The sequence below is a fragment of the Salmo trutta genome, chromosome 17 (assembly GCF_901001165.1).
Source record: "Salmo trutta chromosome 17, fSalTru1.1, whole genome shotgun sequence".
Classification (NCBI taxonomy): Eukaryota; Metazoa; Chordata; class Actinopteri; order Salmoniformes; family Salmonidae; genus Salmo; species Salmo trutta.
Window position 1 is genome coordinate 33132532 of NC_042973.1, and position 14443 is coordinate 33146974.

The following is a 14443-nucleotide window of genomic DNA, read 5'->3' on the forward strand; positions in this document are numbered from 1 at the left end:
ACAGACGGAATAGTCCACACAGAGAGAAAGAACAGACGGAATAGTCCACACAGAGAGGGAGAACAGACGGAATAGTCCACACAGAGAGAGAGAACAGACGGAATAGTCCACACAGAGCGAAAGAACAGACGGAATAGTCCACACAGAGAGGGAGAACAGACGGAATAGTCCACACAGAGCGAAAGAACAGACGGAATAGTCCACACAGAGCGGGAGAACAGACGGAATAGTCCACACAGAGAGGGAGAACAGACGGAATAGTCCACACAGAGAGGGAGAACAGACGGAATAGTCCACACAGAGAGAAAGAAAGATAGTGGGGCATTTTCATAATCAGGCTGGATTTTCTATGCTGAAATGATTTGAGTCAAATAAATAAAAACTAGTGACTACTCATTCCCCTCCTCCCCAGGCCTCAGACTTTACTCTGTGCTGATGATGTGACTAGTGGGAATGGAGCGTCTTCTCTACTTAGTGTAAAAAAAAAAACGGCTGAGCCAAAGAACTAACAAGATTACATAAAGCTGGATCACACACACGTCGCAGTGTGGTGATAGGCGTGTAGGAGAGACTACAGCAGAAGGGCAGGGACAAACATCACATGACTCTGTTTATAAACTGTTGTGTTTAGGAGCTGTGGTTTGGCTTCCGGGAATGGCTTTTCTCTTCTGCTTTTTGACTCTCTCAGCCACCGTAGATGTCCTAGACACAGACCTATGACAGGGCATCACTGCTCACGATACAGGATGTTGCATGGCATGGAGTGTTGTTGGGAAGTGTGTTAAGAGTTTGCTAGGGAATGGAGTGTGTATGTGTGTGTCGTGGTACCGTAGTACTAGGCCGGTCCGTTTGCCAAGGATGGTGTGTCTCTGTGGGGAGAGTGGAGGGGGTGGTGTCAGTGAAGAAGCAGGTACACAAGACACAGACACAGAGACACACTTACTTTATGACGGTGGCAGACCGAATTCTGAGGGGAGCAGCGGTGGCATTGAGAGGGTCTCCTCCACCCATCACCCTCTCTTTCATCTTCTCTTTCTCTCTCATGTCAGCCTCACTGTAAGAGTAGAAAGACATAACTAAGAACATATTGGCTGTGTCTCAAATCACACCCTCTTCCCTTTATAGGGCACTATTATTGGCCAGATCCTTACAGTGCATTCTGAAAGTATTCAGGCCCTTTTACTTTTTCCACATTTTGTTACGATACAGCCTTATTCTAAAATTGATTCAATTGTTTTCCCCCCTCAATCTACACACAATACCCCATAATGACAGAGGAAAAACAGTTTTTAAAAAAAACATTTTTGCAAATTTATAAAGATCTTGGGTATGACGCTACAAGCTTGGCACACCTGTATTTTGGGAGTTTCTCCCATTCTTCTCTGCAGATCCTCTCAAGCTCTGTCAGGTTGGATGGGGAGTGTAGCTGCAAAGCAATTTTCAGGTCTCTCCAGAGATGTTCGCTCGGGTTCAAGTTCGAGCTTTGGCTGGGCCACTCAAGGACATTCAGAGACTTGTCCCGAAGCCACTACTGCGTTGTCTTGGCTGTGTGCTTAGGGTCGTTGTCCTGTTGGAAGGTGAACCTTCGCCCCAGTCTGAGTTCCTGAAAGCTCTGGAACAGGTTTTCATCAAGGATCTCTCTGTACTTTGCTCCGTTCATCTTTGCCTTGATCCTGACTAGTCTCCCAGTCTTTGCAGCTGAAAAAAATAATCTTGTTTTTCATGGTCTGAGAGTCTTTCGGTGCCTTTTAGCAAACACAAGCAGGTTGTCATGTGCCTTTTACTGAGGAGTGGCTTCCGTCTGGCCACTCTACCATAAAGGCCTGATTGGTGGAGTGCTGCAGAGATGGTTGTCCTTCTGGAAGTTTCTCCCATCTCCACAGAGGAACTCCGGAGCTCTGTCAGAGTGACCATCGGGATCTTGGTCACCTCCCTGACCAAGGCCCTTCTCCCCCGATTGCTCAGTTTGGCCGGGTGGCCAGCTCTAGGAAGAGTCTTGCTGGTTCCAATCTTCTTCCATTTAGGAATGATGGAGGCCACTGTGTACTTGGGGACCTTCAATGCTACAGACATTTTTTGGTACACTTTCCCAGATCTGTGCCTCGACACAATCCTGTCTCAGAGCTCTACAGACAATTCCTTCGACTTCATGGCTTGGTTTTTACTCTGACATGCACTGTCAACTGTGGGACCTTGTATAGACAGGTGTGTGCCTTTCCAAATCATGTCCAATCAATTGAATTTACCACAGGTGGACTCCAATGAAGTTGTAGAAACATCTCAAGGATGATCAATGGAAACAGGATGCACCTGAGCTCAATTTCAAGTCTCATAGCAAAGGGTCTGAATATTAATGTAAATAAGGTATTTCTAAAAACCTGTTTTCGCCTTGTCATTATGGGGTATTGTGTGTAGATGGATTAAATAAACAATTTCTTCATCAATTTTAGAATAAGGCTGTAACGTAACAAAATGTGGAAAGTAAAGGGGCCTGAATACTTTTCGAATGCACTGTATGTGGCAGCCCTGTGTGGTTCTGACCAAAAGTAGTGCACTATATAGGATTTTCGAGCGCTTTTGGATTTGCCAAAAGGATTTTTTTAGTAGACCCATCAGAACTCAGCACAGTCCTAGAGTAGAGAGGCATAGTCATAGGGTCAGAGAGGAATGTAGGGATGCCCAGCCAAAGGTCAGAGGTCAAAAACATACAGTTAGCATGCAGCTGAACACAAAGCTCAATGCCTTGGTTTGACGTTATCAACAGCAGAACTGCAGTCCATTCACTGCTAATAGGGTGGCAGGTAGCCTAGAGATTTGAGCGTTGGGCCAGTAACCGAAAGGTCGCTGGTTCGAATACCTGAGCCAACAAGGTGAAAAATCTGTTGATGTTCCCTTAAGCAAGGCATTTAACTCTAATTTGCTCCAGGGGCACGGTACGACTATGCCCAACCCTTTAAAACAATACATTTCACTGCACCTATCTGGTATATGCGACAATAAAAACCTGTCTTTTTTTTGTTAGCAGATGTTGTCTGTGGCTATGTTTCCATTGGGTTTTGCTCTGCAAAGTGTTATACACTAACACTCCCAAGGCAATACAACTCCACAGGCAACACACTCAATGGCTAGAGACCTCATACACTACATACCCTCTGACTGCAGGATGAAACACTCTGGAGAGGAGAGGAAATTCAGAAGTGGAGGAAAGAAGATGGAAGGGAATGTGGGAGTGGAGAGAAGAGGAGTGGAAGAGGGCAAGACAAGAAATTAGGAGAAGATGAGGAGGAGAGGAGGGAGGACAGATTTGGAAAGTGGGAGGGAAGGAAGGAGAGAGGAAAAGAGAGAAGGTGAGAGGAGCGGTGTGGTGGGGACATTGGACAGTTAGGCAGGGAGAGGAATATACTGCACGACTGAGAAGAGAATGTGTGTGTGTGTGTACCTGGTGAAGACAGCTCTCTCGTTCTTGGCGTCCATCCTAAGTCTGATGGTCTCCCGTCCGGCTGTTGTGACAACGGTCTCTGTAGTGACCATTTCCTTGGATACCGTCTCCATAGTAACAGATTCAGTTTTGTCCTCTTCATCACTTTCTGAGCCTCCTGATGAAGAGCTGTCTGATGCTACCAGGGGAGCCTTCCTCGCCACACACACACTCCACACACAAGCTGCAGAGAAAACACACGTTTATTCACACACACACACACACACACACACACACACACACACACTTGGCAAATTGAACACACACGCAATGCAGGGAGAAAACACACAGACTTACAGTTCTTGTCCTGGCTGGGTTTTGTTTTGTCTGACCCACAGATCTCTGAGTCTACTGGAGAAGTGCACCTCGGACCTGTCTCTGAACTGAATACACACACACACACACACACACACACACACACACACACACACACACACACACACACACACACACACACACACAAATATAAACTTATACATGAGCAGCAGAATGTTCATAAAGACAGACTGAAATGTGGCTACACTCACCAGCAGAAGGGCTGAAAGTCAGTGAACTTGGCCCAGCCCTTCTCTGCAGTTATGGGTTGGGGGGCGGTGCTGCCCCATGCATCCACGCCCACTTCTGACTTGGGGGCAGGGCTGTCCCATGAGTCTACGCCCACTTCGGACTTGGGGGTGGGGCTACCCCAGGGGTCTACGCCCACTCCTGATTTAGAGGCGGGGCTACCCCATGGGTCTATGCCTACTCCAGGTGTGGGGGCAGGGCTACCCCATGGGTCTACGCCCACTCCAGACTTGGGGGTGGGGTTAGCCCATGGATCCACGCCCACTCCAGGAGAGGGTGACTTCGAGTTCACCTCCCCGAAACTAGCCGCCCAGCCAGGGCCTGAGGAATAAATACAACTCAGAGCTGAGGACCAGACACACACAAACAAACCAAGCAGAACCAGAAACATACGCATCGACTACCACAGCAACACACAACCAAAGAAAATGATAAGCACATACAACCACAAAAACCCCCCACGAACAAAAACACATTAAATACCCACACACAAGCAGACCTGGGTTCAAATAGTCATCCTTACTCTGTGCAGTCTCAGTCTGGCTGATGTTCTTGCTGTGTTCCGTCTGACCTGTGACCTCACTAGGCACCTCCCACTCCTCCGTTTCAGAACCTGTTGAGCTATCAGGAGTATCGCTCACCCCATCACTCTGAGCCGCTCCAACAGACGTCCGTGACCCCCCAAACCTGAGAGAGCAAGACAGAGAGCGTTGTATGTGTACCTGGTCCAGGACCTGGTGTGTCGTATTCTGGTCCTGGACCTGGTGTGTCGTATTCTGGTCCTGGACCTGGTGTGTCGTATTCTGGTCCTGGACCTGGTGTGTCGTATTCTGGTCCTGGACCTGGTGTGTCGTATTCTGGTCCTGGACCTGGTGTGTCGTATTCTGGTCCTGGACCTGGTGTGTCGTATTCTGGTCCTGGACCTGGTGTGTCGTATTCTGGTCCAGGACCTGGAGTGTCGTATTCTGGTCCTGGACCTGGTGTGTCGTATTCTGGTCCTGGACCTGGTGTGTCGTATTCTGGTCCTGGACCTGGTGTGTCGTATTCTGGTCCTGGACCTGGTGTGTCATATTCTGGTCCAGGACCTGGTGTGTCATATTCTGGTCCAGGACCTGGTGTGTCGTATTCTGGTCCTGGACCTGGTGTGTCGTATTCTGGTCCTGGTGTGTCGTATTCTGGTCCTGGACCTGGTGTGTCATATTCTGGTCCTGGACCTGGTGTGTCATATTCTGGTCCTGGACCTGGTGTGTCATATTCTGGTCCTGGACCTGGTGTGTCATATTCTGGTCCTGGACCTGGTGTGTCATATTCTGGTCCTGGACCTGGTGTGTCATATTCTGGTCCTGGACCTGGTGTGTCATATTCTGGTCCTGGACCTGGTGTGTCATATTCTGGTCCTGGACCTGGTGTGTCATATTCTGGTCCTGGACCTGGTGTGTCATATTCTGGTCCTGGACCTGGTGTGTCATATTCTGGTCCTGGACCTGGTGTGTCATATTCTGGTCCTGGACCTGGTGTGTCATATTCTGGTCCTGGACCTGGTGTGTCGTATTCTGGTCCTGGTGTGTCGTATTGTTAATCTAAGTGTGTGAACGTGTGTGTGTTTGTATACCTGGTCCTAGACTTGGTGTGTGTAGTATAGTTGATCTCTCTCTCCTCCCAGATATCTTCCTCTTCGTTGTCATCAAACGACTGGATCTTCTCCTTAGTGCAGGCCTCAAATGCTGCAGTCTTAGCCTGCGTATGCACACACACCACAATGTATGCGTATAGATCCCTGCATAACTGTACTCATAGACCAGTCTACGTAATGACTCACAGTGAATTTCAAACGGAAGCGCCTAGGAGAGAGGCTATGGACTCTGTCACTCACAGTGTCCTCTGTGTCCACGTTGAAGTTAATCTCTGCGATCCGGTCAAAGGTGGCGCTGCCGCACACAACATACACACAATCACAATCAAGTCAGAACCACTTAGAGGACTTACTTGATGCTGTGTGTTTGTTTGTTTGTTTGTGTGTCTTACTTGATGTTGTCGCCGTGTTCTGAGAACTCGTCATCATTGAAGCTGAACTGATCCACAAAGTTAGCAGTGATCTGCTGGATCTGGTAGTCTGAGAATGTCTGAAAGACAGCAGAGATTGAAAACAGAACTGGATTATGGTAACTACCATGACAGAGTAGGAGCAGTAGATGACTATCTGGAAATACATGCGTGTGTGTGTACTTGTTGCAGTGACAGCTCTTTGGGGAAGGGACTCTGTCTGTCATCGTCTTCACTGGAGGAGCGTAGGTTGTGAGACACCTGGAACACACAAGGCCAGGGTTTTACTTGTGTGTGTGTGTATGTGTATGTATGTATGTATGTATGTATGTATGTATGTATGTATGTATGTATGTATGTATGTTATGTGTACCAGGTCTACAGTGTTCTTCTTGTTGATCTCTGTCAGGGCCTGGTCTACAAAGGTCTCCCAGCGCCCCTTGCAATCCACAAGCAGCTCTGCAACACACAGACAGTCACAGTAGAGACAGCTTCACACACAGACAGTTATTCTACAATAGGCGTGTTATGTCCGTAACCCTAAGTAACCCACACAGCCCTACCTGTAATAAGGCTGCTGATCTGGCTGTGTACTGTTCCTTTCTCCATGCTACAGACTACAGTATTGGCGATCCTAGTCAGGTGACCCATGTAGCCTCTCCTCATGCCCCCCTCCGCCCTGAGAACACACAAGGTCGTGCCAATATGTAACACACACAATTATATTTATGAACGTTAACACACTATACTAGTGATACACCAATCACAGATGACAAAACAGTTTCAAAAACAGCTGAATTGCTATCTGTTTAACAGTTTTAAGTATCTTACTGCATCTTATCATTCTCCTCCCAGGCCTCCAATATCCTCTGAACCAGACGACAGTCCTGAAACAACTACAGATGGAGAGAGAGAGAGAGAGAGAGAGAGAGAATGTTACTGAGACACACAGGCAGGCAGAAACAAAGAGAGACAGACAGACACGTACATGGGTCACCAGTGGGTTATGTGTGGAGATGTCGGGAGGAACAGAGGGCAGTGGGAGTGTGGGGCCAGGCGAGGCCTGCTTCTCCTGGGTCTCCTGCTGAAGCCTGGGATTTTCCTGGGTAACCAGGGGCCTCTGCTCCTGGGCAGAGTGGCTGAGGATGGCTGCCACACACAGCTCCACTTGGAAGTGCAGGAAGTTGTTCCAGGTGTACTTAAAGAACAGGTCCTGCAACACACAACAAAAACAGGTTAATGGATAAAAGATGTAAAAGTGTATACAAACCAGGACATGATGTGTGTGTGTGTGTGTGTGTGTGTGTACTGACCAGTAGAATGTTTATGGTGTTGAGTCTGCAGAGCTCCAGTGTGACGGTGTTGTTATAAATGGTGTTGTTACAACAGATGTAATAACTGGTGTTAGTGGTCTGTAGCAGAGAGGCCATCAGTTTGGCCACATGGAGACGACAGTTACCCAGTGGCACCTCCAACACACCTAGACTGGTAAGCATGGGGGTCACCTACACACACACACACACACACACACACACACACCATTGAGTTGTATGATGTATTGAATAGTTGACATTACAGCTCTGAAACTATACATGGCATAACAGTGCAAGACTGTATGGGTGACTAAGTCAGAGAATACAGGATGTGTGTATGTTGAAGGTGTGTGTTTGCGTGCGTGTACAAGTTTACCCTGGGCGGATCCAGCAGCAGTTGGTGGTAGTGTGTGAGGTGGGGTTGGATGGCCTGCAGGATGCTACTGTTGACACACCTCTCATGCCCCTGAACACACACATCCAACATACCCTCCACCCTGTAACACACACACACAGGTAAGATAGGTATCTTTAGATAAGCATCTAGATCAGTCACAACTTTTCCATTTACACCCCCATCCATGGGCAGTAGCTACTGAGAAATGACTTCCTGTTATAAGAGGAAATGTGTGTGTGCATTGAAACCAAAAAGAGTCTGTGACCACATTCCATCTAATAGAGAGCAATATTAATTTACTATTTTTGAAGGCAATAACAGACGCTAACTCCGCCATGACTCGTTGGCCAAAGCCTATTGGGAAATTAATGGGTGTTTTGGATAAACTCTATTAATAAGGTCTGTGGTAAACACAGGCTTAAAGGGTAGGAAGCATGAGTTTTTTCTCACCAATGTAACAACACGGTGTGGTCAAAGACTTAGTAACTTAGTTATAGTCACGATCTGGTTACCTATAAGTACAAGAAATGTTTTGTTTTTGGGTCATTACATATTTAATACATTATTTCCGGATATCTTCTAAACAACCCACAATGCACTATTTCTCAACGTCACATGGAAAATCTACTCTGTGCTGCCTAGTTCGTATGCTAGCTCGGCAGCTAGCTCAAGCTGGCTAACGTTAGCCACTAGCTATGCTAGCACATAATTACATTCCAGACCAAGCGTTGGCGGTGGTGAGCTACAATCCACTGATCAAAAGGAGGTGTGATGTACAAATGGGGCACCTGCGGCATCCCCGTGCTCTTTACGAACTTTGTGGCTGTTATCTAGTGGGAACCCATTAGCATGGCAGGCTCTGGTGGCTTCTTGCCGTGGGCTCAAAACAAAATAGAAAAATCATACCTGCTTGCTCTAATTGTGTAGTACCCGTTCTTTAATCTGTTCTCCTGATTGTTCTGTCAACTTTTCAGCATGTTCTCTGTGAAGTAGGCTATGAGAGTTTTGGAACTTTTCCCACCTTGGCTTAGTGCTATCACACTAGTTGACTGACTTCTGGAATCTATCTATTTTATATTTCTCTCACTATATAGCTATTGGATTTCCCTGACTCTCCCTCGGCCCAGCGAAACGCCCACCTACCCCTCGCTTTGGTAGCCAACTCAACCTGCACTCTTAAGTTTTACCATCGGATGGGCCCAACACTTCAATCTGTAGGTCTCTGCTCTCTCTTTGCTTTTAATCTGCGGTTATGTTTAAGTTGTGTTAGTTGTGGTTGGCTATGCTAGTTGGCTAAATAGCTAACATTACCTGGCTGGCTAGCTTGCTGGCTAAGATAACTGCATACAGCTAACATTCTTTGAAAACTGGTTAAATGGCTTTATGCATTTCCAAAACTTAAATTTACTTTAATGTAGCTGTATGCTAGGTATTGATAACAACTGGCTGACTATTGCAGTGCTAATGTAACGTTAGCAGGCTGGTAGGGCAAACATTAGCAAACTAGTAGGGCTAAAGTTAGCAGGCTAGTTGGCTAGCAACCTTGCAAGTTGATTGGTAACAATTCATTAATTATTTGCTTGTAAATTGGTAGAAAATTACATTCAATCCAGTAGTCATGAGTGCAAATGATTTGGTTTAATTTTAAGTTATACATTTGAAGTTATTTCTGTTGGAGTTTACATTATAGGGAATAGGCTGGCTTGCAGGGTCCTCCATAACAGGCTGATTACACCCCTCGCGTTGCAAAATACATTTTGAAATCTATATTATTCAATTATTGCACCCACACTGCTCGCGCGTGCCAACGAGCGTCTGCGTTACCAAGGGCTAAAATAGAAGTCAGTTCTATTTGTGACACAGATTGCGCTGTAAGTCCTGCCTCTCCCATCTCCTCATTGGTTATACCCACATGGGTGACTGAAAGACGAACGAGGTCAGTGGCGGTAATGCACCTAATTTATGAAAGTTGCCAATCGCAATATAAAGTCAAGAGAAGAAAAAGCCTAGGAGAGGACTAGAAACGATGTGGTTGACCGTTTTATGTGTGGATTAATTGTCGGAGTAGAGGACCTTGTGCATTTCAGGTAAAATAACAACTGAATGTTTATATTCCAGGACAAATTAGGCAGCAACAGCAAGCTAGCTAAATAGGACAAATTAGCTAGCTAAATAGGACAAATTAGCTAGCAAGTGCAAGCTAGCTAGCTAAATTCCCATTAATGTTTAATGCTTTTCGACCTGTCCCCAAATTAATGTAATTGGTTCAGAGTTTGTTTTGATATTTTAACTTGCGTGTCGTGATCGCGTTTGGTGTGGGGGGACAAAATACATTTATGCACGATGGCGCATGCGTGCAGCCGATTTGGGTTCCGTGTAATACACCACATCCCCAGAAAACATTTTCCGTCATGACTTCGGCAATCTTCGGAATTCTGATCGTTTTTTTTGGTGAATTTTGAAGCATTTATGTAATCAAAACAAGCACCTAAAGGCTTCATAATTCATAAAGCTCATGTTAACTGACTGATATTATCTCATAGAACAACACGTATATAAAATCTCCTAAGCCTGGGTTAACTCAGACCTTACTTTCTGCATATATCCCAAAACCCCATTCATTTCCCCCATAGGAATGAACCAGAAACAGAGGTAGAAGATGCTAACTCATTTCCCTTAGGACTGCAAGCTGGCGAGCACTAGACTTTTGAAGTATGCGAGAATAGAACACCCACCCCGTCCTCCTGATTTCCAGTAAGGTTAGAAGGATTTGAGTTCCACAGATGATACAGCTCTCTGTCCTCTCTCCCACAAACATGTTGTCCAGCAGCTGACCCACACACTCCTGCCTGCAGGAGCACACAGGGCAGAGGATATTACAGGTGTGTGTGTGTGTGTGTGTGTGTGTGTGTGTGGGTGTGTGAGAGACTTACGACTCCAGAACGGCAAGCAGAGGGTCAGCCTCAGAGTTCTCTTGGAGCTGATTGGCCTGGTCTCTGCTCAGACGGATGATGTCACACACAGTCTGGGATGCATTTGACTGTTTCTGAAACACACACACGGCTGGCGTTACCCCTCTGACAGCACTCTCTAGTCATCAGTAGGGTGGGTGTGTGTCGGTCTTACCTCCTCGTCTTTCCCAGGGTGGATGAGCTCTATCAGCCTCTGGGCCAGCTGCTCTTCATTTAACCACTGCAGAGGGAACACAAACTATTACACATTTTACCACACACTGAGGGTGTGTGGATGTGTGGGTGTGTGTCGTACGTTGAGTGTGTCCTGTCTGAGAGGAGCAGGCTCTACACAGCTGATGAGGCGTAGCAGGAGGTCCATCATGGCTGATGTGTTGATGTGATTCAGGACCAGACCCAGGAAACCCTCCTTTCCCCGCAGAAAGGAGACCACCTACAGAGACCACAACACAACCACCTGTCAACCAGATCATCTAAAGACCAAAATAAACGATCATACAACAATATAGGCTACAACAACATCATACAACAAAATGATTACAACCAATATTATCTACCCAGGTAGGGCCCTATAAAATCTGTTTTATTTTTGCCTCATTCAGTTTAGTTTTTCCCAGGTTTCAAGAGTGTGCAAAGCTGTCATCAAGGCAAAGGGTGGCTACTTTGAAGAATCTCAAATATAAAATATAATTGGATTTGTTTAACACTTTTTTGGTTACTACATGATTCCATGTTTGTTATTTCATAGTTTATGTCTTCACTATTATTCTACAATGTAGAAAATAATACAAATAAAGAAAAACCCTGGAATGAGTAGGTGTGTCCAAACTTTTTACTGGTATTATATAGATATAAAAAATGTTAAGCAATGATGAATGAGCATTATTTCGCAATAGGATTTTCTCTTCTCCCGGGCAATTGGACGGTACCAATTCTATTTATTTTTTACATCCAGAAGCCAGCTAACGGAAGTCCTGGCGCACGCTCACTCACTCACACACACACAGGTTGTTTCAGAAAGTTGCAGGAAAATATGAATAACTGATGCATTTTCTAATAAGATCAATACATTTAGTTGATTTCCTACTAAGTGCAATGAATGTTGAATATTGTTGAATTCTGTTTTAATGTCTGGATTCCGTGCGCATTTTCCACAACACAGATTTTATAGGGCTCTACACTAAAGAGAGGAAACCTTCCTTCTTCTGCAGAAAATGAATCACCGCCACAATGAAACTACAACACAACCAGAATAAAATGATCAACTGTGTGAGAGAGTTGGTGTTACTGTACCTGTTCGGTCTTGCGTGTGATGAGGTTTCCGATGGTCTTGCTGAAGAAGGATGCAAGAAGGGGGTTGAGGGGAGGGGGCTGCTCCAGGAAAGAGTACAGGGTATCCAGCAGGGGCTTCTCTCCACCCAGCTTATCATTTATCACCCCCACATCACTCGTCAGCAGCTCACACGCTATGTTAGGGTGCCTGGAACACACACCCACTCAGCAAAGTATCCCACTGACTGACTGACTGACAGTGTGTGTGTGTGTCTCTACTCCTCTTGGCCCCCAAAGTTGTCTGAACAAAAATAAAAAAATAAAAACTGAATTTTAATTGTTGGACATAAAAGACTAAAAACACCAGGAAATCAGCTCCAAGTGATTTAATTTTGGAAATCAGTTCTCAAGTACTCCCACGCATAATAGAGAGATGTGCTCATATACGAAAGTAAGCAAGGTTTTAAATGATTATATTTTGTCAAATATTATCTCTGTTTGGGCTTCTTGCAGTCAACTTGCAGTCTATAAATGATTTGTAATTATGTTCCGGCCCCCCAACCACCCGCTCGAGAAACAAATCGGCCCGCAGCTGTATCTAGTTGATGATCCCTAGTTTACTCACTTAAAACGTTTTGTTTCTTCCAGGCCAGCAGGGGGCTCTGTGGTGATGAGGTGCAGCAGCTCCTGCATGCTGGTGTCCTGGGACAGGAAGACAAGCAGCCTTGGGCCCAGAGAGGAGCAAAGAGACACTCATTAGCATGACACCATTTCCTATTCTAAATGCTCAAACTAATGATAATAAACAGTGTGCTTTCTATGGCAGATGTTAATGCTGAAGGATAACCTGCGGTTCTGGGCCTTGCACTCCTGCAGTACGTCCTCCTCCTCCATGAGCTCAGTGAGAGTGACATCATCCTTCTCCAGCAGGGCCTCTAGCTGGGATGACATGTGCAGGTCAAACTTCCAGAACATGGCTGCAGCTGCTAGGAGAAAGAGTGAATAGAAAGTCATCCTCACCAACCGAGTATCAAAGGTTTTGCAACTTTACATTTCCTGCTCGGTCTGGAGTGTGATGAGGTTCGTTTCCCACGGTCTTACTCAAGAAGGATGCAAGGAGGGTCTTGAATGGGGGGGGGGGGGGGGGGGGGGGGTACCTAAGTAATGTGTGTCCTTGGTCAGACCTTTTCAATCATTTGTCTCAAAGACCCAGGAAGGAATGGTCATCTGCATGGATGAATACACACAGCCAGACCCCCCCCCCCCCCCCCCCCTCAGTTTACAGAGGAAGCACATTAAACCTATAGTGAAACAGATATAGGTTAGATTGCACCTTTAAGTGAGAATGTGTGAGTTTTTACCTAAGTAATGTGTGTGCTTGGTCAGATCTCTTCAGTCATTTGTCTCAAAGACCCAGGAAGGAATGGTCATCTGCATGGATGAATACACACTCACACCATTGGCGCACACACACCGACAAACGGTCTGCAACCCGAAAAGTGATAGAAAGGGAGAAAGAATCAGTGGGTTCCAGCACATACACACAGCTCTGACTCTCCTAATCACCAAGATTAGGAAGCTGTGCTGCGTAGCAAGGTGGCTAGCTAGCTGCCAATGACTGTCAAATATGTCTGACCATATTAACTAGTAGGATGTTGTTAGCTAGCTAGCTAATTAGACTGCGTATATAGCTAGCCAGGCTGATTACTATAATCTTGCCATGGCACAGCTACGACAAGCACCTACCTTGTCATTTAGCTCCAGGGCGTCAGTGTCAGTCTGCTAAAGTAGCTAGTTGAGCAGTTTGTTTATATTCCAAGCCAGTCAATTGGAGCTGCACGCCCCATCAACCAAATCTGTCAGTAATCTGGCGAGTGTTTCTTTGACAGCTCACCGGTGGCTGCCTGACCCTTCCACCCGTGTATAGTACAATCAATCCCAGCGCCAGTAAATTAATTGTCGCTTTTACCCTCAAGATTGCAGCAAGACAGACAAGGATGCTGTCATATTTTTTAATCAAAATGGCGGACACTGTTACGGGAACGCGCAAAATTAAAAAGTAGCTACGGGCACTTGTGGTTTATCATTGTGGTAAAGAGTAGACACTGTGCTGAATATTACAATTCCCAAAAAGATGGGTAGCACCATTAAACCATAGCTTTCACACTGCTATATGCATGCCCCCGCCCTAACGGATTATTGACAATAGGAGATTAGTCAAAATGATAACTGGGTGACACAGTCAGGAGGATACTTCCAAAATTGACAAGCAGATGTTATCCGAAGCTGTAACTGTTAGCCTACAGATAATCTTATACAGATACATATGTATGTTTGTAGCTAACGGTACGTCATGACTCTCGTCGTCTCTGCTGTCTCTCTGGAGCACATCAGCTGACTGACA

At 45.9% G+C, this 14443-nt stretch overlaps 1 protein-coding gene across 3 annotated transcripts; it reads right to left on the reverse strand.

Annotated features, from left to right (window-relative positions):
* Nucleotides 1-672: 672 nt before the first annotated feature.
* On the reverse strand, nt 673-14426 carry LOC115152068 (serine/threonine-protein phosphatase 6 regulatory subunit 2). Of its 3 annotated transcripts, none has more exons than XM_029696564.1 (25): nt 13786-14426; nt 13401-13524; nt 12887-13022; nt 12665-12763; nt 12061-12247; nt 11063-11200; nt 10922-10987; nt 10729-10841; nt 10531-10644; nt 7775-7895; nt 7399-7590; nt 7074-7298; nt 6917-6981; nt 6649-6764; nt 6459-6544; nt 6269-6346; nt 6068-6165; nt 5916-5970; nt 5655-5779; nt 4566-4729; nt 4006-4363; nt 3776-3861; nt 3440-3662; nt 944-1054; nt 673-869 (listed from the first exon to the last, which is right to left on the reverse strand). In XM_029696564.1, the coding sequence occupies exons 3-25, from the start codon at nt 13012-13014 to the stop codon at nt 836-838; spliced, it is 2982 nt and encodes a 993-aa protein (XP_029552424.1). In that variant the 5' UTR covers nt 13015-13022; nt 13401-13524; nt 13786-14426; the 3' UTR covers nt 673-835. The 3 variants fall into 3 exon arrangements, with proteins under 3 accessions (XP_029552424.1, XP_029552425.1, XP_029552426.1); XM_029696565.1 differs by having other exon boundaries at nt 12887-13025; XM_029696566.1 differs by lacking the exons at nt 12887-13022; nt 13401-13524; nt 13786-14426 and having other exon boundaries at nt 12061-12340.
* Nucleotides 14427-14443: the final 17 nt, after the last annotated feature.